At 42.5% G+C, this 21,885-nt stretch overlaps 2 protein-coding genes across 7 annotated transcripts in view; one reads left to right on the forward strand and one right to left on the reverse strand.

Moving 5' to 3' along the window:
- CASP8AP2 (caspase 8 associated protein 2) overlaps window positions 1-17,592 on the reverse strand; it is a 30,911-nt gene extending 13,319 nt beyond the window's left edge. Inside the window, exons 1-7 of one of the 5 annotated variants that reach the window (XM_034766034.1) lie at window positions 17,418-17,592; window positions 14,714-14,789; window positions 12,419-12,493; window positions 11,212-11,312; window positions 9,589-9,663; window positions 8,369-8,484; window positions 949-3,173 (exon numbers count right to left, since the gene is read on the reverse strand). In XM_034766034.1, the coding sequence (XP_034621925.1) occupies window positions 949-3,173; window positions 8,369-8,484; window positions 9,589-9,663; window positions 11,212-11,312; window positions 12,419-12,493; window positions 14,714-14,762 (2,641 nt within the window). In that variant the 5' untranslated portion in view covers window positions 14,763-14,789; window positions 17,418-17,592. Of the gene's footprint in view, window positions 1-948; window positions 3,174-8,368; window positions 8,485-9,588; window positions 9,664-11,211; window positions 11,313-12,418; window positions 12,494-14,713; window positions 14,790-16,408; window positions 16,516-16,789 lie in introns of those variants that run through there. The other 4 variants (XM_034766033.1, XM_034766031.1, XM_034766032.1 and 1 more) reach the window with 4 other exon arrangements.
- A 166-nt stretch (window positions 17,593-17,758) lies between these two features.
- MDN1 (midasin AAA ATPase 1) overlaps window positions 17,759-21,885 on the forward strand; it is a 168,427-nt gene continuing 164,300 nt past the window's right edge. For both annotated transcript variants that reach the window (XM_034766036.1, XM_034766037.1), the window contains exon 1: window positions 17,759-18,022. In XM_034766036.1, coding sequence (XP_034621927.1) covers window positions 17,924-18,022 — 99 coding nt within the window. In that variant the 5' untranslated portion in view covers window positions 17,759-17,923. The remainder of the gene's footprint in view (window positions 18,023-21,885) is intronic.

Below are 21,885 nucleotides of genomic sequence, written 5' to 3' on the forward strand. Positions count from 1 at the left end.
TAAAAGAGAATGGGAGCGTGCGGCACCAGAACTGCAACTCCCATGAGACACTGCAGCAGCATTTCAAAAATCACAGTTTTTTATTAAATATTTTGGTTTGTGAGCATTGTGTATTTCAACAAAAATCTAAATTTTCCACAGACAACCAAACATTTTTTGCAAAGCAATTCATTTAAACAAAACCCCAGTCTTCTGTTGAAAAACAATGTTGATGGAAAACTTTCAATCAGACCTAGCTACTTCTACTTTCTACTCTACTCGGATGTTGGACAGCTTAATTCACTACTGTTTGTAGAGCGGTGAGATCCTTTGCCATAGAAGTGCAAAATATTATGTAGGTGTCAGTAATGACTCAATAGTTTGGGTTACTATCATTTTTTCCATTTAAGGTAGGGTTTAAATCCTTTTGAAAAAACAGATATATAGACGCCAACAAATACAATTATTACTGTATATGTTGGAAGATTTTATGCATTCATTGTGGATCAAAAAGTTATAGTTGTCAATGGACTGTATAAAATGAATTTTCATGAATCAACCCTAATTGAATGTATAAACTCTAAGGTAACAGATACTTACATGAGATACCTTAATTGGTCTGTCCATCTTTTGAATGACTAAGTTTTTAAAATGACAATGTTGCGTGTGTTTATTTTGCATGAGGTTAATACAAATTCCTTCACTCCAATGTAATGTGTGTGAATCACAAACACTGAAGTCCAATTGCCCACTGCAATCAGGCAATCATAGACACCCCTGCCCCTCCCATTATAAAATGTACATACAAAGGGGAATATGAAAAAGTAAGTAATGGCATAGACAAAGCAAAATTGCATTCTCTGGGTTTAAAAATCTCAAAGAGACAATCATTTTTACTTCCGACTAATGCATATTTTGGATAGATATCTAAAATCAAAAACAAAACTAGGATAAAATATAAATTAATACCTTTGTTATAACTCTTCACAAGTCCTTTGCAAGGGCTCTCCATCCTGAGTGCTTTAGCCAGTGGTCGCATTGGACTATTCAGTGGGCTGATAACCTTTGGAATGTACCTCAAGTGATTGAGATCAATGCTTAATATTGAATTGTCATCGTCAGCAGGAACTGGGTTAGTTTCTCTTGCTTTAGTTCTAGGATCTAGTTTATCACTATGAGAAGTTGTTACTACATTGATTTCTGGTTCTGGCAAGTTTTGCTCCAAATTACAAGTGTTTTGATCAACTACGGGTACGTCCCCATCCGCTGGTATATACCCGTCAGTTGGCTCGGATGTAGTCACGCCCTCCTTGTAAGGTACGGTTTTCAAAGCACTGTTTTCCTTGGCGGGATACTCAAAACTTTCTCCAGACACACCATCATTGGTATCTACCACTTGCATTAATGAGTCTGACTTCGTTTGTCTAATATCATCTGCGACACTATGGGACTCAAAATCATCAGAACTGATGGTCTCCAAGTCATCATAATCAATGTTCCGAGCTTCATCATGATTCATAGGGCTTTCTAGCTCAGGAGCTGTGCATGTTTTGTCTGCCTCTTCCATCTCTATTCCAGCCTCAGGAAGGGACACGGTGTTATCATTAGTCAGTTCAGGTTGCAGTGCATCCACTGTTTTTGCCAAAGCTTCAGCCTGCACTAGGTCTAGAGTTTCTGTCAAAGCTTCATTTTCAGTTTTCCTTTTGATCTCAGAAACAGGTGTCTTTGGTTCCAAGTTTGTTTGAACTGGAACCTTGGTTTGCTCTATTGAAGCAATACTAATAGGTTGGGCAGGTGTTAACATTTCTGTATGCCCTGGGGTCTCTGTACTATCTTCACTACTGGCTTTTTTGTAATCTGTTTCTATTCCATTATTTTGACAGAGAGGCTGTGTTTTAGCAGGAGAAAGAGTTAAATTTAGCTTTTCCATAAAGCTTAGTTTTAGATCTTCCTTTTTTGTTCCATTTTTATCTTCTTTAGCTTTTTTAGCTTTGTGCTCTTTTAAACCATCTGCTACTCTGTGTGTTTCTTCTGGTTTAGACGATTTGTTTCTCTCATTTTTTGTAGCATCTGTAACCTTCTTGGATTCTTTTGCAGTCTGGTGTGTAATTTCTTTTGTTACTTTTCTTTCATTTCTAGGATGCCTACTTTCTTCATCTCTTTTCCTTTTTTCTTCAGTTCTGTGTCTCTCTGATTTTGAATATGTAGTTTCCCATTCATATCTGCTGCTATTTTCCTTGGAGCGTGTATGTTTGTGCTCTCTGTTGCTGGAAGTAGAAGGTGAAGATCTTGCCTCTCGGGAACTATGATCACTTGCTCCCCTATCCCTCTTGCAGTCTCCATCTGTTCCTCTTCTACAGTCTTCCACGGGGCACTTATGTGATTTGTGTGGGCTCTTTGCAGTTTCATTCTTTGAATGTGGACTATTCACTCGGCCAGACCTTCTTGGTTGTTCTTGTTGCTTTCCAGTTGATTTGTTTTTCTGTGCAAAATTCTTCTCATCTTTATCAAGTGTTTCAAGGTCCTGTTTGTTTATGTTTTGTGACCTTTCACCCTTTTCATCACCTTGAGATTCAACTGTTTGTGATCTCTCCTTAATGGTTGTTTGTTTCTCCCAGGTAGAAACGCACCTATCAGTTCTATTTTCCACAGGTGGGCTACCTTTCAGCTTTTTGCTCTTACTTTCTTGCTGCAGCTCACTTTTACCAGATTTTTCTGAATATATTTGCAAGTTTTGATGAGAGTCTGTGTTTCCCTGTTCACTATCTGTACTGTTACCAGTGCTCTGGTATGTATCTCTTTTGTACCTGTTGTCATTAGCCTTGCTATACTGCTCACCATTTTTCGTTTCTCTTTCCCTTCTGTTACCCTTATTGGAGTAGTGGTCAAAGTTTTGGAAACAGGCACGAGAACTGTCATTACAAAGCTCTTCAGGAGGATATCTGAGTAAATATGGAGAGTTTCTTCTTTCTGAGTGTGATTTTCCATCCTCCATATTGTGAGATGAATAACTGTGATGTACATCTTTGGAACAGTCAGTTTTCAGTCTATGATCTGTCTTTGTATTGTCTACTAAAGAAGAAGCTCTGAATTTAGGATCTTTTGTTTTATTTATCTCGGAGCACCTTGTATTAGTTGATCCTGAAAGATACGTTCTAGCGTAGTTATTTCGATGACTGGGAAATTCTGATAACCTATTTGTAAACAGATAGAAGAATCATATTAAGTTTTTGTTGTTGTTATAATTTAACTAAAGCCAAAATTCTATGAACTCCTTGGTTCTTTCTTAAACTGTTATTCAGTAGTACTGACTAAAGGACAGCAAAGCTTACAATACAAGGCATTTATCCTAAAATTTCCAAGTCAAGTTTGCAGCTTTTGTAGGTGAAATTCTATAAAGAAGGGGTGGGCAAACTTTTGGCCTGAGGGCCACATCAGGGTTCCGAAACTGTATGGAGGGTTGGGTAGGGAAGGCTGTGCCTCCCCAAAGAGCCTGGCCCCCGCCCCCTCCCACTTCCCGCCCCCTGAATGCCCCCCTCAGAACCCCCAACCCATCCAAACCCCCCTGCTCCCTGTCCCCTGACTGCCCTTACTGCTACACACACCCCCACCCCGACCCCAACAGGCCTCCCGGGACTTCCATGTCTATCCAACTGCCCCGTTCCCTGTCCCCTGACCACTCCCTGGGACCACCCGCTCCCTTACCACACTGCTCAGAACACCAGGACTGGCAGCTGCGCTGCCCGGCTGGAGCCAGCCATGGCCGCCTCGAAGTCTAGAGCACTGGGTCAGGCCAGCAGCTCTTGCAGCCGTTCTGCCTGGCAGGAGCTCAGCCCCGCCACCCACAGTGCTGGCGGCATGGCGCACTGAGGCTGCGGGGGAGGAAGGACAGCAGGGGAGGGGACGGGGGCTAGCCTCCCAGGCCGGGAGCTCAAGGGCCAGGCAGGTCGCTGTAGTTTGCCCATCTCTGCTACAGAGTAAGAATTGCAGCCTAAGGCTCTACCTAGCTTGATCTTTCACAATTTACACTGAATATTTTTCATATTTTTCTAAATTCTCAGTTTGAAGGAAGAATTGGGTAAAACTAGGACATTAAAAAAACCCTTTATTTTTAAAAGTACGCCTGGAAATTTAAAAGCGGACAGTCAATTCACTTGGTCTCAAAAAGCAACAAATTTGAAAAAAAAGATTTGTGGTGAAATATCCCAAAAACAAATGCATAAGGAACCACAGGGCAAGAAAGATAAAATTGTATGTTATACCTATCAGTTTTATTATTTGAAATTACTGCCAAGCAGTGAAAAAGCAATAACCATCAGCACAAGACTCAGAGGTGGTCTCAAATATAAATCAAGGCTTATGCTATTAGGGATCATAAAAATCAACCACACTAACTCAGACAGCAAACCTTCCAGTATGTAGACAGTCAGTAAGAATAGGTGTAATATGATCAAACCAATAAACAAATAAACTATTGTGTTGAACTTGCTGCACGCAAAAGAAAACAAGTAAATTACGATAATCAAGCCTCATCAAGGCCATGTGCAACTGCTGCAAGGTCATCAAAGGGGGGGGGGGGGGGAAAGCGCAGCCTATGCAGATAGCGAGGGGCATGTAAAAACTACCTAGCTAGAACAGAAAAGACTCACTTTTGTGCCAGGTCCAGCATATGGCACTCCACATAAAGGGACTGGTTAAAAACAACGCCATGTTTCTTACACTCTCATGACTAACTCTAAACGAATTCCAGTCCATAATCCAGGAAACAAAGTAAGAGCATAGTGATAACATATAGAAGTTATGCTTGTAGTTGTTTTTAGAGTCAGGGATGAGATAGCTCTGATACCTACTTCTAAACTGAATCCAAGTGTACCTTCAAAGCTAAGAACAAACCTGTAAGGAACTTCAGGGCAAAAGAGAGACAATCACATGTCGGTGCCAAGCAGAGAAATGTTATTTGCTGACCAGTTAGCAGCCAAATATGAAATTTGCCTATGGATGAAAAAAAATTTGGTTGTCCCTATTTTTGGTCTTATGCTTTCCAGTCAATAAAATATTGTTGCTGCTGTAATTGCCTAAAGCCATTTTTCTGCACTCTGCTTGTTTTGAACTTTTGCCATTTTTATTCCTTTTTTAGTATGCCTGATTTTCATTTAGTGCTAATGTTTAATTTTGCCCTCAATTTAATATACACTAAAAAACCCACTGTCCTTATTAGACTGAGACTAAGGCACATTGGAGATTATGTAATAACTCATTTCAAAGTAAGTAAAAATGCTAATCCTTAGTATTATTTAGGTATTATGTTAATTGGGTTTGAAATCTAGATCTGATGAGACAGAATAGCTCACCTTTACCAGTTCAGCTTTCTACCGTTAAGTGTTCACTGTGACTGTGTCCACCAAGATGTTTTAATCCTGGTCCCCTTTTACACTAATAGAGAGTAGCCTGATATGGCTAGAAAGTATTTACACTGGGACCACTCACCAACATCTGCATCAAATCCTGTGGGTTTGCTGAATACCTGTATAAGCTTGTTTTGATTATGCTAATTGTAGAAAACCTATGTTCTGGCATCACAGTGCAACAATACAAGGAGAACAGTATTTTCATCAAGAGCAACAGACTCTGAAAGGCATGTAGCCTGACAGCTAAAAGCATATGGGTACTTACATTTGTTGTGAACTTGATGGTATCTAAGTAATTTTTTAAATAACCACTTTATTTCCCTCTCACTCAACAGCTATGTAAAGTGGTTTAAGATTAACAATCTGTATATTGTCACAATGTACCAATTCTTTATCAGTAGGCCACTGTGTGGAATTAAAGCCTCAAAACTGAAATACATGGGTCTGATTTTTCTACAGATTTGTCTCTTAAGACCCAGAGAAGTTTACTTTTTCACAAATTTACCATTGCTATAGATAAGTTTTTGGACATAAGGGTTAAGACTCTGTTTCATTGTTTGAGTTCCAGTATATTGTATTTTATTCAGGTTCTTGTACTGTACCATCACCATGGTATCTAAGCATATAACACTTTGAAGTTTTTGCAAAGCCTCAAACAACAAGGCATCTTTTCCTTATAAAGAAAGAAAGATTTCAGTCACGATGATGATGAAGTCCATCATTAAATATGTGCCCAAAATTTGTCTGTCAGGAATTGCCATAAGAATGTCTATTATGCTGACTAAATCAGCCCTTAACCAGGAATTTCCTACAATATGTTCTAAAGGAATGACAGATAAATGGGGATGACAGTGTGTTATGACTTGACTAGTAGCCTATAGTGCATGATGGACACCTCTGAAGTAGCTAATAATTGTCTCATCTTTTGGGGACTTATAGAAGTATAGTTTGAAAATGTTTTTCAAAATAAATTAAGATTTTGAAAGAAAACAATAGCTTTGAGATCTAGAATACTAAATTCGAGGTTGTGGAAAAAAAAACAGCTAACTTGTCACAGCCATCAGTTGAAAGAACTAACAGGACAAGGCAATGTGTGTTTATCAGACTATACACTATTCAAATACATTCATGTGGACAGTACCTTATGACAACTACGAATAAGGACAAATTAACATTTCTTGACCTCAGTCACAGCACTTCTGATAATCATCTCAAAAAGAAATTCATACCATTTAGGTATTAATGACCTCCAGCACTGCAACATCTGATTATCTCACAAATAATGGTTTTAGCCTCAATACCCTTTAATAAGATAGGGAATTTTTTTTTCATTTTACAGATGGATAAACTGATGCACAAATAAACTAAGGGACTTGCCTGAGGTCACAGAGGTAGTGAGTGACAGAGCTGGGAATTTAACCTAGCTCTCCAAAGTCCCAGTCCTGTGCCTTAGCCTCAGAGTCCAAGAACCAGCCAGCCAACTCCTTTCTAGTCTACACGCTTGTACTTTGAACTCCCTGGCCTAGTACAGCGAGAGTATGACAAGTTGCTAATAGAGAGAGCCCCCTCACAACTAACAGTGGAGGTAGAGCTCTTCAACATCTGGCTAGAAAGGCCAGCAAGAAGTATCCAAAAATATTTACTGGGTTTAATCAATCTGAGATCCTAGAGTAGACTAGCCCTGAAGCGGAAATATGGATGAGATAGTTCACATTAGTGGTCACCAACTGGTCAATCATGATTGATTGGTTGATCCTGGAGCCTCTGCCAGTTGATTGCGATCTCCGGACCGCTAAAAGTCCGGCAGCGCAGCAGGGCTCCCCAACAGGTAACTGGTCAATGGGAGCTGCGGGGGTGGCGCTTGCGGGCATGGGTAGCGTGTGGAGACCTGCTGCCCCCCTCTCCTCAGGGGTTGCAGAGACATGCCATCAGCCAGCCACTTTTGGGAGTGGCGTGGGGCCACAGCAGGCAGGCAGCTTGCCTGAGCCCCACTGCACTGTCGGCCAGGAGCTGCCTATAGTAAGCGCCTCCCGGCCGGAGCCTACACTTTGCACCCGATCCTGCACCCCAATCCTCCTGCCCCAGCCCAGGGCACCCTCCTGCACCAAACTCCCTCCCAGAGACCATACCCCTCATCCTCTCCTGCACCCCCAACACTCTGCACCAACCTGGAGCCCCCTCCTGAACCCAAACTCTCTCCCAGAGCTTGCACCCCTCACTCCTGCACCCCAACCCCCTACCCCAGGCTCAGCCAATGCACACCCCACAGTTGAGAATGTTATACTGATTTGTGACAATCCCTGAAGGATTTTGGATCTATAAACCACCAATGACACTAATAAAAAGTAAAATTCATGAAATGTCCAGTGGATTCTATGAGATTAGGTATAATGTGACTGTATGACCCCTGCACCCAAACGCCCTCCCAGAGCTTGCACCCCAACCCCCTACCCCAGGCTGTGCCCGGAGCCCCCTCCCACACTCTGAACCCCTTGGCCCCAGCCCAGAGCCTGCACCCCCACCCCCTGCCCCAGTCTGGTGAAAATGAGTGAGGGTGGGGGAGAGCGAGCGACGGAGGGAGGGGGGAAATGGAATTAGCGGGACAGGGCCTCGGGGAAGGGTAGATCCTGGGCTGATCTTAATTCAAAAAGTGATCTTATGCGTAAAAAGGTTGGAGATCACTTGTCTACACTGAAACACACATACAATGGGATGATTAAACTCCCCAGTTCAAACTTGAAGCAAAGATAAGGTTAAGCATATGGTCAGTCTGTTAGAAATTGTCAATGATCCCTGGGTAGAATCCAGAGAGTTCAGATCAGCACTTCTGACAAAAAAGAAAAAAAAAATGTACTAAGATTACAGGAGACAACCCATTTACTAAACAGTGATTTTTTCATGCATAAAAAGTTTTTAACAGAAGGCTATAAACCTATGTTCAAACAAAAAGTAAATAATAAATTAGACTTGTCTACTTGTACCTTTGGTGGAGGTTACTGATTTCCTCATCTTTGCGATTAATTTCCACTCTAGCAGTTTTGATAAGTGCTGAAATATTCTTTTTAAGTGCCTGATTTTCATTTTGTAGAATGGAGTTCTATTTAAAAAAAATGCACGGAGAATTAGCCTGAAATATTTACCCTCATACATGCATAAAAACATCATTAGACACATATGATAGCAACTAGAAAAACAGACATTCCTATTAAAACAGACTACAAAATGTATTGCAACAGTGATGTAAAAGGCAGTGAATGAATGGTCTCTACACGAGTCAAAAGTCTTCACTCTTACTTCTGTTCCTTGTGTTTTTGATATATTAAAAAATATAATCACCAAGATGTAACCATGTTTTATACAGCATGCCCATAGAATTGCACTGATGTAATCCACATCCTTCCTTGCTCCAGGCCCTCTACTATTTGTTGCTCTCACTGTCATTGTGTCAAGTGTACAATTTAGCTTGTAAGCTCTACAGGGCAGTGACCGTAATTCTCTCCTGGCAACATTAGTCTACACCGGGCCTACTGGAATTGATAGTGGGCATCAGATTGTTCTCATCAAAGCATGACAAAATAAAATTATATAGGAACAAATTCTGAGGCATTGAGCATCTTCAGCTCTCACGGCCATCAGTGGGAGTTGAGGTGTTCAGCATCAGGTCTTCATTTTTTGCTTTCAACTCCCTAATCTTCAGGATTAACTATTCTGAATGGCTGCAGAGACCCTGACACTAAACATTAAATAGACATTATCAACAAAAGAATTGGACATCATTCCAGAAGCAGCCAGCTCTCTCTCTCTCTTTTTTTTTTTTTTTTTTAAAGTATAGAGTTAGGGTTCCTAACAGGCTAGCTTACATTTTGTATGTAATTTTTAGAAACATAAGTTTATTTATCTAGTAATCTACTAAAGGCACAAGTGACTGTCTTTTGCTTTAAAGATTCCTGGCAAAGTTATTGCAGTAGATACCTACCAGAAAGGTACAATATTTAATTAGCTGTAAAAAGCAACAAAGAGTCCTGTGGCACCTTATAGACTAACAAAAGTATTGGAGCATAAGCTTTCGTGGGGGAATACCCATTTCGTCATAGCTGTGTTATTCTTTCAAAGCAATATACATTTGATGCCATATTAGTGTATTTAAAGCAAACTGAATTCTCATTGATAAGTTTTAAAGATACCCTTTAGCACACAGTACCTGTGCCTGTACTTCCTTAAACTTCTTCATCAACTCTTTAATCTGCTGCTGACATTTTCCATACTCTGCCTTCAACTGTAAAATAAAGGTGTTTTGACTTTATAGAGGTTGACTATGCAAAAGTTGGTTAAATTAATGGTTATAAGATTTGTATCTGGAAATTGTTCTGTAGTTAAGGACGTAGCTTATAAAATAACATTTCTTCCCAAAACCATTCTCATTTTAAAATATTAACTTGTCTAAAAAGCTGTCAGATTAAAAAAAAAAAAAATCATGTTAGCCTATTCATGTGAGTACATAAAATAACTTCCCCAGTTTGGGTGTTAAAAAAGTTACAAAAAAGCTCACTGAATTTCACATGAGCAGAGTAAACTTACATGTGCATATATGTACAATAGTAGTAAGCTAGGGAGTTACAGGGAGCCAAGCCACTAGATGAAGATGAGCTTATCTGGAGTCACAAAACAAGCTTCTGCAGAAGTGGAACTTCTGATGAGTTTAAAAGCTGTGCTAAGCAGCAGTTCTGCAACCTTCTCTTACAACCTTTAAGAGCTCTATGGGCAGAGCAAGTCCTGTAGCTTTCTCTGGTTTTGTAAAGTACGAGTCCCCATCAGGGACCCTGTGGACTTTATGTAATGCAGAGGACTCAAGTTTAAAATAAATATAATGAAAAATGCCAAAACCCAAACTTTCCAAAAACAGTCAAGGAACAAGTTCTTGTTGAGGTCAAAAGAATAAACAAAGTTTTAGAGTTTCTAATTTAAGATACTTTTTGAATCATCCAGAAGTTAGGAAACTTTTATAAAAATGAACATGCAGTTTTCCAGACAGTCATACTTATATCACAATTTAGCCAACTGCCTCCAAATTTCCAAAACATTTATTTTCTTTTTATTCAGGAACTACAATTAAGAGGTTTAAGGTAAAGTAGTTTAAGTTTTGCAGTTTCAAGATTACTTTCCTGATAAGCCTAATCACACCCTTAAGTATACTGACCGTTTCTCCATAATCAGTGCAAGAGTTTTTTCATAATATAATTGGGAGGAAGACTGAAATGTCATAGGGTATAATCTCATCATGACACTTCATGCATTAACACAAGAGTCAGCAACCTTTCAGAAGTGGTGTGCTGAGTCTTCATTTATTCACTCTAATTTAAGGTTTTGCGGGCCAGTAATACATTTTAACAAGGTCTCTTTCTATAAGTCTTTAATATATAACTAAACTATTGTATGTAAAGTAAATAAGGTTTTTAAAATGTTTAAGAAGCTTCATTTAAAATTAAATTAAAATGCAGAGCCCCACCCCCGGACTGGTGGCCAGGACTCGGGCAGTGTGAGAGCCAATGAAAATCAGCTCACGCGCTGCCTTCGGCACACGTGCCATAGGTTGCCTACCCCTGCATTAACATGAGACTAGATAGAGCCATAATTAGAACACGAGCCCAATTCTCTTACATAACCTTTGAAATTAAGATAAAATTGTTTAGTACATAGTTTTGTTATATTAAAGTTTTCTCTTTTTCTTCTACAATTTGACCACCAGTGTTGCTTTAAAACAATTTTTGCAGTCTGCCAGCATATGACAATTTTTTCTATTAGCTGTAATCATATTAATACACACATCATTGTAAGTTGCTTCCTTTGCAGTTCCTTCTTCAATTAGGATCTCATCAAATAAGTTTAAACAGTTTCTTGTGGGTGTAGAGTTTTGAGCAGGATTGTCTGAAATAAGAAATACTCATTAAGTAAAGGAAAAAAATATGATCAAAGTAGTTTGTTATGCAGTGAGCAGCCTTCTGTCATAGAGGAGAAGCCTTTTAAACAAGACAGCTCATATTCTTCAATGAGAAAGTCACAACAGTAAAAAGATTCTCTCCTCTCACCCCCTCCCCCACTTTAATATTTGTGCTACTTTTATTTTATTTGAAAATTTAAGGGCCTAATTTGCATTCTAATGTAAAAGTGAATGAAATTTAGTTTTAAAGTCTACTTGCAAATATTTTGCTTAAAATTTTTTATTCTTGTTACTGATTCATAGGACAGCTACCCTCACTGAATGTGAGTGCATTTTACATGATTGGTTAATACTAACTGGTTAACAATTAAAACAGAGAGCAAATGCATAGCAAGTCCTTTAATTTAAGTGTGCCGAGAAGGGGTAAATCTAGATGGTAGGCCAAATTTCCAGGATTTTAAAGTCAGTAATTAATGGATAGCCAGAACAAAGTGTGTCTTGCAATGCATTCTGCATCTGGCCTGGTTCAGTCTTAGAAACATTTCCAGTGGGAGAAGATTCCTGAAGCAGAGGCCAGCTACCAAGAAAGCCCAGCCTCTGACTTCTGCGAGTTACATATACAGGTAGCAGGCAGGTCATTCAGAAAGAGAAGGGGCAGTCTCAGCACTCAACCCAGTAACCAAGAATGTTCCAAAATGAAGGGCAATTAGAATATAACTGCCAAACTTTCCTCTTTGTTGTTTTATGTCCCCTTCCAAGTCTTGACTCACTTGCTTTAGCTCCACTGTAATGCAGAAGCATAGACCACAGACAAACACTCTCCCTCATCCTATCTATATGTTTTGTTCATCAGTCACCTAGACTTCAAGATCTCTGTGACAGGGATTGTCTTCTTTGTTATTTGTTATGAGCCTACCACAATGGGGCCCTAATCCTTGACTGAAATTTGTAGATGCTACCATAATACAAATAGATATTATTAACAAAATGCATTCAGTCAGGCAGGTGACACTTTATTTGTGCGTAGCATCAAGAATCCTCACACAGTAGATCAAACTGAATAAGACAATGCAACAGTTTACTATCTACATACCTGAAACAACTGAAGTGCTGTCCAACCCATCGTAAATATCCACTGAGCTCTCATCATCATCCCTAAGAGAGGAAGCTGCAAATAAAGCAAGATCAAAAGCAAAATGTTTAAACTTTTAGTAACTTTTAAGCTTTACTCTTCTATGCGAGTGTGCATTTCTCAGAACTACAATTAACACTAATGTATTAATGAACAATATTTTACATTTGTATAGCACCTATCATTGCCAACTACTTCGTAAGTAAGCATTGTACTGCTACACATTGGTGGGAGACAGGGACATTTTGGCCAACGACACTAAGGCAAGTTACCACTCCTATGAAAAAAACAACTCTTTAGTGTCAATGAGAAAAAGACAGACCCGTGGTTCCCAAAGTCTTAGACAGAAGACCTACACATAAATAATTTTGTAAGCAGTAAGTCAGCCATATTGAAATTTGAAACCCTAGTGCAAGGGCACTTCACACCCAAAGCTTGGGCCACTCTGGAAATTAGATAAAAGCATCATAACACCAAATGACGGAAAGCTACTGCTATATTTAAATCTCCTCATAGTACATTGATAAGAAATTTAATATAGCAATCTGTTTATGTAATCTGTGTTTCAATTCAAATAGCTTATTCATATGATTAAAGTTTACTAACATTTTAATAATATAACTAAAGCTCGTTGGAAAAAGCTGCGAGGAGTCCTTGTGGCACCTTAGAGACTAACAAATTTATTTGGGCATAAGCTTTCATGTGCTAGAACCCACTTCATCAGACCCACAAGCTTATGCCCAAATAAATTTGTTAGTCTCTGAGGTGCCACAAGGACTCCTCATTATTTTTTCTGATACAGACTAACACAGCTACCACTCTGAAACCTGGAAAAAGCTGGTTCATCAAGACTGAAATTTCCCATGAAAGCAAGCTTGCTTTGAAGAACTTGCAGGGGTCCCTACCAGCTCCCTTGGCAGGCTTCAGGGGAGCCCCATCATGTGGGCTGCTTTGGGCCAGAGACTGCAGGTCTTCCAGATTTCCTGCAGCAGAGCTGGGAGCCTGGAAGCCCTGGTTCTGCAGCAAGGAGCCTAGAAGCCCTGAAAACTCTGGCTTGAGCTAGAAGCCAGGAAGCACTGGGAGCCATAGCTTTCAGGGCTTTCAGGTTCCCTGCCACGCAGCTGGGAGCCTGGCAGACTTGGTTCTCAGCATTTAAGCTCCTAGCACTGCAGCAGAGATTCTGAAAGCCCCAAATGAATCTGGAGCGGTCAGGCTCCCTGCTGCTGAACCAGAGTCCTTGGCTAGTTGGCTCCCTGGGCTGAGCCAGACTCTTGAAGCAGCTAGCTCCCCAAGCTGTGGGAGTCAGCCAGCTGGCCTAGAAGTTTGGAAGCCCTGAGATCTCAGCCTCGGGGCAATCTGCATGGCAGGGCTGCCCCACAAGTGCAGACCCCTGCATCTCTGGCTGATGTGAATTGTGTCAACAGCTGTTTCACTGCAGCTATTCAATGATGGGCAGCAATGAAACTGATATGAATCATGTTTATTTCACTCAGCTGCTGCTGGGTATCAAGGAGCATATTTCATTTTAGAAACACCATGTTTCAGTGTTTCCAAAAGAAAAAATTTCCAAATCCCCCAGTTCACAAGAAATTCTGAATAACATCTTTTACTTGTCTTATTTTTCAGGTTAACAATCCAAGTCTTTTCAATATCTTTTCATATCAGACTTTTCATGCCTCTACTCATTCTCACTGGTGTTCTTTGAACCCCTCCAATTCTGCAACAAACAGTTATTACTACTGAAGATATTGGTATGCACAGGGCATCTGAAATTTATGATCTGGTCTTGTGTGCCTTGTTTTGATTTTCTCTTGGTTGGGAAAATAATGTTTACAGTATCTTGATTGCTTGTGAAAGTAAATGTACTCATGCATATACAGCAGACACAAACTAGTACACCTCCTATAATATTCCCACATAAAAAACTGTATTAAAATGGAGTTCACGTTGAGGGTAGCAACTTAAAGGTAAGAGACACTACTGGGATGTTGTAGTTATCTCAAAATCCTGCATTACAAAACCCTCTACACACGTTAAGATACCCACACAACCTTAACTCTGGCCTGTACTGACACCAGGCATTAACCATATGATTATGTCATTTTAGTACTTGCAGTACCAGATTAGATTAAACTGATTTTTAAAGACACATTCTATTCTTTTCACTCATCATAGTATTACTATACATATGGTGTGGAGGATTTGTCTTCATGTTGCAAAGTAAAAAATTAACAACCTATTTAATAAAGGTCTTACCATCACAAGGAATATCACATAATGTCAGTCCATCATCATCTGTTGCCATTATACTAATTCCCTACAGCTTCCCCATCTGCGTGTGTACAATAAAAAAGCAGAACAGTTAGATTAACCAATAATTTTAAAACAATATCATGAACTAAAAGCATCTTTAAGGATCACTCACAATGGGTTCGAATTTGGTACTCATTCTTTAATGAGATCCAACAACAAGCAAAGTAGATCCAGGTAGATTTTTAATGCCAGGTTACAGAATTTAGCTCTGTAGTCTGGCAAAATAAAATATAAATAAAGGACAACTTCATACACAATTAGAAGTGTTCTTAAGCATGACAAAATTATATTAATCTCTATATTATTTAGTATTGCTAAATAATCGTCATAGGAAAAAACTTTCCTATGCAGCCAGCTCAGTTTATACTGTATAAAGATAATAGGTCTACCAAGTATATTCCTAAACCAATTAATGAAAATAATCCAATTCCACTCCTGTCTACACTTTAAAAGTAAATTCCTGTTACACTTAAAAACCAAAGCAGCAACCCGTATAAACACTGCACATTTACAAAACATTTTTCCCACCAATGGATCCAATAGCACTTAACCCAAGACATTGTACATCAACTGGAAACTATCATTTCATCCTTCCCACCCTCATTGACATGCAGCCACCGCCAAAGTGAGGGTGGCAGCCTGGTGAACATTGATTAATACAATGGGGGGGGACTAAGATATCTGGATAACAGCAGAAGTAACTATGCTATGAAATCTTTACCAGGGCATACATATAGGGCAGCATTAAGATTCTCAGTGGGCGGAGGTGTTGCTCTCCTCTGGACTTTCTCCAATTTGTCCAAATCTCTCCTGAAGTGTGGTGCTCAGAACTGGACACAATACTCCAGTTAAGGCCTTATCAGTGTTGATAAGAGTGGCAGAATTACTTTTTGCTTACACCACTCCTGCTAAGTATCCCAGAATGGCGTGTGCTTTTTTTTTTTTTGCAACAGTATTGTACGGTTAGTTCATATTTAGTTTGCGATTCACTATAACCCCCAAATACTTTTCTGCAGCAATCCTTCCTAGGTAGTCATTTCCCATTTAGTATGTTATGCCATGCCAGGGATGGCAATGGGGAGAATAGGGGTTATGCTATGCCAGGAGGTGAGGGAAGAACAGGGATTGGGTTTATGCCTGCCCAGGGATGGTGGACAGCTGTGGGCTATGCCAAGATGGGGATGACAACGACTGGGCGATGGGGCGAGGGCAGACGGGAGCTATGCCAGGCTGGGGGAAGTACCTGGGAGGGGGCATGTCAGGCTGGGGATGGCAACAGCTGGGCAGAGGGGTGGGGGCCATGCCAGTCCGGGGGGGATAATGCCGGGGGGGATGGCAGCCGGGCAGCTCATACTGGGTGGGGGTGGCAGCAGCTAGGAAGGTGTAGCTGTGCCAGGCAGAGGGGGTGGCGTCTGGGTGGGGAAGGTGGTGGTGGGGGCTGTGCCAGGCAGAGGGGGTGGCGGTAGCGGGGTTGTTCCAGGATAGCGGTGGGGGTGGCTGGTGGGGGGCTGTGCCAGGCTGGTAGCTGGGGGGGACTGAGCCGGGCGGGGACTCGGTCTCTCTCTTCCAACCCCTCCCCCCGGCTGCGCGCATCCGCCTGGTGCCCGCCGCGGACCCTGTCCCGCCCCCTTCACCAACCGGGTGGCGTCTCTCCCGCGCCGCGGCAGCTTCCCAGAAACCCGGGATCCCCCCCACTGCCGCCGTTGTCGCCGCCGCAAGTCCCGCAGGCCGGGCCAAGGGGAGGAGGGGCGGGTTTCGGGCAACTGCCAGCCACTCAGTAGGGACGCACAGCACGTAACCTTATAGACGTCACTAGTTTCCGCCTCTAGGAAAAAACAGTTGGCGCGAAAGTGAACCGTCTGCGGCGGCCCCGCCCCCAACAACCTGGCCCTGCCCCCCTCCACTCAAGCTCCGCCCCCTTCTCTCTGTGCCCCGAGCTCCGCTCCGAGACCCTCGAGCTCTCCTCTCCTTCCGGAGCTCCTGACCCAGCGCCCCGCCTGCCCGGAGGCGCAGATGTACCTGCCGGGAGGGAGGGGTAATGCCTCGCGTCCTGGGGCAATAAGCAGACGAGGAAGTTCATTTTTAAGTCTCTATTTTCACGCCGCAGCTAAAAATACAGCCGCACAATCCTCGTGCTCCGCCCGTGGGCAATGCTCGTGGCGGCCAAGGGGGAGAGAAACAGCGCCGCGAATTGCCTTTGCCTGCGTTAGTAGCACTGTTTGCAGCGCTCAAATGACATTATTCGTTTTTCACCACCGTCCCCTCCAGCGGCGTGTTGGGTACAATGAGCTGGGCAAGGTCTCCGCCATGAAGCACCACTCTGAAACTATTTGCAGCTTGAGGCCCTTATTCAGTGAAAGTAAAATCGACTCGGTGTGGGCATAAATGGATCCCATCGTAGGATCAGAGTGTAAAATAGGAGGCCCCGATCCTGCTGTCAGTGAATCAATGTCTAAACTCCTTGAAAACATTGTAAGGCTGCCTCCTTCTCATCCAGATTCCCCCACCAGTCTCTGTTGTGCCCTGGTGTCTACAGATCACTGCCAACACGCACAGAGACAGCTACAGTTATTGCGCAGCTAGTCAGTATCAAAACATGATCGTGTTCTAGTTACCGCGTCGCCCTTCTCCCCGAGCCCGAGCCGACCTGTTCGTCTCTACACCTGCTGTCTCCTCGCTGCCCATGTAGCTGCAGTGTCATACTTAGTGCCTTGGCACCGGGCAGGACCGAGCTCTGAACGCTGAACCCGGGCAGAACAGAGCAGTAGCATCCGCGATCACAGAGAAGGGACAGGGTAAGACTCGCCCCAGCTCCCGATGCTATAAATAGAACTGCTGCTGCTCCCGTTGAGCCCCTTGGAAAACTACAGATCCCAGCATGCAGCGCTCGATCTTCTGAGTGGCTGCTCGGCTCACGAGGGAGTGTTGCATGCTGGGACACGTAATTTTCCACCGGCCCCGCGGCTGGGGACCCGAGGCTACTTCCTTTTTCTCAGCGGCGCTGGTTGGTGACGTTTTGCCAGAAACGGAAGTTTGTCTTGCGCGAGCTGCGCGTCTCTTCTTGTCCCCCACGTGTCGCGGTGTATCGGAGCTTCCAAAGGGACGCGCGCCCCTCCTCCCTCCACGAGAGACCCCCGGAGCTCGCGGCGGGGGATGGAGGCCCTGCGGCTCCGCCTCGCCGGCCCGCTGCAGCTGGTGGCGCAGCGGAACGAGAAGAGCAGCAGCGAGCTGGGCAGGTTCCTGGCCAAGCAGGTGAGCGAGTGGCCGCGCAGCGCCAGTGCAGCTCCCGGGGGCACGGGGCAGCTCCCGGGGCAGCACTCCTAGCCCGCGTCTCCACCCGCTCCCGCCTGCTGCGTCATCCGGCTATCGCTGTGGGGCTGGGGAGGAGAACAAGGGAGGCCCCCCTCTTCTGAAACACCCCCCACCCCTCGTCTGCTTCGCCAGAACTGCCCCCCAAAGATACGACCCCCTCCCCCGCCTGCCGTCCATCTCCCTCCCTCCCGCCCCAGCGTCTGCCACGGAGAGCAACGGACAACTGCACCCTGTGCAGAGAACACCACACACCCCCGTCGCCCCTCCATCTTTGTTTCCTGCTGGCTCTCACCCTGCAATGCTTGTCCAGCCCTATCTGCTCACCTAGGTGTATCCGTAATGGGGAAAGGACACAACATCTTTTCTACTGCTCTGCGTAGTTAGATCTTTTTTTCTTCTGGCCTCTATAGTTGGATCCATGGGAACTCCCCTTCCGACATATCTGTACTATATCCCCATTGACAATAAACTGTTCCTTCTTGGTTTTAATCTCCACTGTCTTCCAGGCCTATGGAGATGAATCTACCCTACAGTGAGAGCTAGAGGGAGCTAGGTATTGAAATACCTTTGAGGATCTGGGCCTCAGTTTCTCCGCTTCAGTCCCCTACACTTCAGGATGTATTTTTCTCACTCTCTTCTCTGTAAATATTAGAGGGTTTATGGTCTAGTAAGTAAAGGATAGGAAGTCTTGGGTTCTATTCTTAGCTTTACCACTTGCTGTGTGATCTGGAGAGGATCTCTGACTTCTATGTGCTTTAGTTTCTTTAGTTAAAAAGTAGGGTTACTTATCTACTTTGTGGGATGTTGAGGTCTAATTCATTTATGTTTGTGAAACATTGGGAGGTCTTCAGTTGGAAGGTGTTGGAAGAGGATATAAAAGTGGGAAAATTATGTATTCTAGTATCTTTCATGACCGAAGTTTCAAAGCACTTAAACAGCATATATATATATATATATATATATATATATACACACACACAGCTCAAACTACACTTTTCCATTTGAGTGACTAGTAGGAAATGTTCCTGATGTCTGAGTGTGAGGGAGGCTAAACCATCAAACTTTTTCAGGGTGTAAACTTTTATTTCAAAATGATTTTTCTCTGCTACAGTTAGGAAAAACCTTCCTACTGTAAATCTGTGATTTGCAGTCTTGTTTATTTTTAGACAGCGCTAGTCATTGGTGGTTACAGATTTCTCAAGCACTAGTAGGAGGAAAGTGAAATTGACGTGCAAGGATTTAGCTAACACTATAAGTGAACATGTATGTGGGAGATCAGATGGATGCGAGAACTGCAAACATGATTGCACGTGAAACTGAGTAATTGTCCGTGACTATTGCAGACTGTTGTCTTCTTGCTTTGTGCTGTTTACTTTTTTCGCATAAGGTGTTGATGCATATTGCTTCAAAATAGTTAATGGTAACATGACAAACATGCCACCACCTTGCTCTGTCATGGGCTGCTGCTTCCCAGTTACTAGGCTCGACCTCACATGTTTTCAGGTTTGACCTCAATGTATCTTTATACCAGTTGTACCAGCCACCATGAGAGTGACTGCCTTGTTTTAACTGACCATAAATTATGGTCTTGAGTGTTCTTGAGTCAGCCATACAAATAAGGTGCCCAGACCAATGCAGCTGAGCCATTATGAGCATGCTTTGAGTGCAGGACATCTGTCAACAATTGAGGATTTTGGTATTAGGAATCTTGATCCACTATTTGATCCTTCAAACAGACCGAAGGCAAATGGGACTGATTGAGTTTCCTGGAATGGGGCAATGTGTTGTTCATGTCTCACAACCATACAGAAGTGTTGTTAGCACAACTGCCCGATAGATATTTTGATTATCACTTATTTCGGTGCCCTTATTATTCTGTAGGTGGTGTAGCAACTTCCCAAATGCAGAGCTTGCCTTAGACAGCATGTTCTCTGGGTAACAAGAGGAGCAGTGAGAGGAGTGTTATTGATCTTAATAAATGGGTAGACATGCACAGCTCCCTGCACAGGTTCATACAGTATTTCAGTTTTCTTTAGACTAATTGTGAAACCAAAGCAATTAACTGCATGAACGAAGTGATCAGTTATAAATTGAATGCTATTAATCTAGTGAACAACTAGTGCACAGTCATCAACAAATAAAAGTAAAAAGTAAATAATAAGTAAAGCTGCCACTTTTGTGTGAGCACAGAAGTGTTGCAGATTAAACAATTTAACATTGGTGCAGAACTGAATAAATACTTCTGTCAGTATTATGAAATGCATGCTTAAGCATAGCCAAAAAAACAATGGAAAAGAGTATGGGAGCAAGCACAGAGCCTTGTTTGGGGCCATTGGTGACAGGGGTCCGATTTCTTGCCATTTTCCACCACTCTGACCAGTGTCCCATTGTGGAAGGACCAAATGACAGAAATAAACTTTGCACGCCATCCAAAGATGAACAAAAGTTTCCAGAGTCCCTCATGATTTACAGAATCAAAAGCCTTAAGGGTGATAGGGCAAACTGATAAAGGTGAACAATGTTGACATCCTTGAAATCCTGTGGTACTGACTCTTGCTCCCATATAATATGGAAGAGCCTTGTAAGGTGCCTTGCGATATAGTAGCCAGCCTGCTTGTACAGCTCTGCTGGAATGGCATCTATTCAGGTGATTTCCCTTGTGACATCTGCTTGACTATAGTCTTGTATGAGGTAGGGGCTGGTGCAGGCCCTTCTTCTACAGGGTGTTGTAGAAGAGCATTCACTGCTTCCTCAGGGATATCTGAAGTGTAGTTGAGAAGTAAACTCAAGTGTTCCGTCCATCAAGCATTTATTTTTTGTCAATTAAAAGTTGATTGCCATCCAGAGTGCGTACAAGGGTTATCCTGTTTCACCATGGAGACCAGGAAAAAAGCTTTTGGTGTGCTTGCGGTCTGCTATTGGTTATAATTCCGCCACTATGTTTTCTGCCATTGCTTTATCATATGCCGAAGTTTGATCTGAACCTTCTGATTTACTCAATGATATGCAGCCGTTCTGGCAGCTGAACTTTATCTGCTTTGTAGGCTTGTAGCAAAAGCATTCAGTGAGTTCAAGAGCTGACATAGTTCAGAGTCATTCTCATCAAACCAGTCCTGATATTTCCACTTAATAAAGTCAAAAACTTCAGCTGCCAAGTCATATGTTGTAGGAAATTGACAAGACTGTCAGAATGATGCATTTGGGAGCTGAATCTGACAGATGAGAAGCAGTGGAATAAGGCATTGAAGTTATTCATGAGGAAGAAAGACCTGAGAAATGGAAGTGGGGAAGGGTAGAATAGCAGGAAGAGGCAGAGCAGTCCATCTCTCTCTGACTGCAGCCAGGAGGCCAGTGAAATAGTATGAGATCTGGGAGAGAGAATGTCCTTCCCCTTTTCTGTAGCTTTAGGAGAAGGTGAGCTTCAATTTTATTCCTCTTGCTTGCTGGAAACTGATAGAAAGATGGATTATAGGTCAGGGGCCAGTGGTAGAACCCTGGTGGATAGTAGTTAAATTCTTTTGGCGAGATGAAAGACTGTGATGGTATTGCCAGGCTTTGAACCTTCAGTTTCCGAGAACTTAGTGCCTTATCATTAGGCTTAGGCCACTAAACAGCAATCATCTCCAGCCATCTGTTCTGTTCATCATTTTAATTTGCTAAATATATTATATCTTTATGGCTTTATATACGGGATACATGCTACTTGTATCGTTCTGCAACTTCAATACTCTTGTTTGGCTCCCTTCTCCTCGTCCCTTTAGTATTTCATAAATCATTGTCAAAGGGACTTGTCCAAAATCTAT

Source organism: Trachemys scripta, chromosome 3, assembly GCF_013100865.1.
Source record: "Trachemys scripta elegans isolate TJP31775 chromosome 3, CAS_Tse_1.0, whole genome shotgun sequence".
Taxonomy (NCBI): Eukaryota; Metazoa; Chordata; order Testudines; family Emydidae; genus Trachemys; species Trachemys scripta.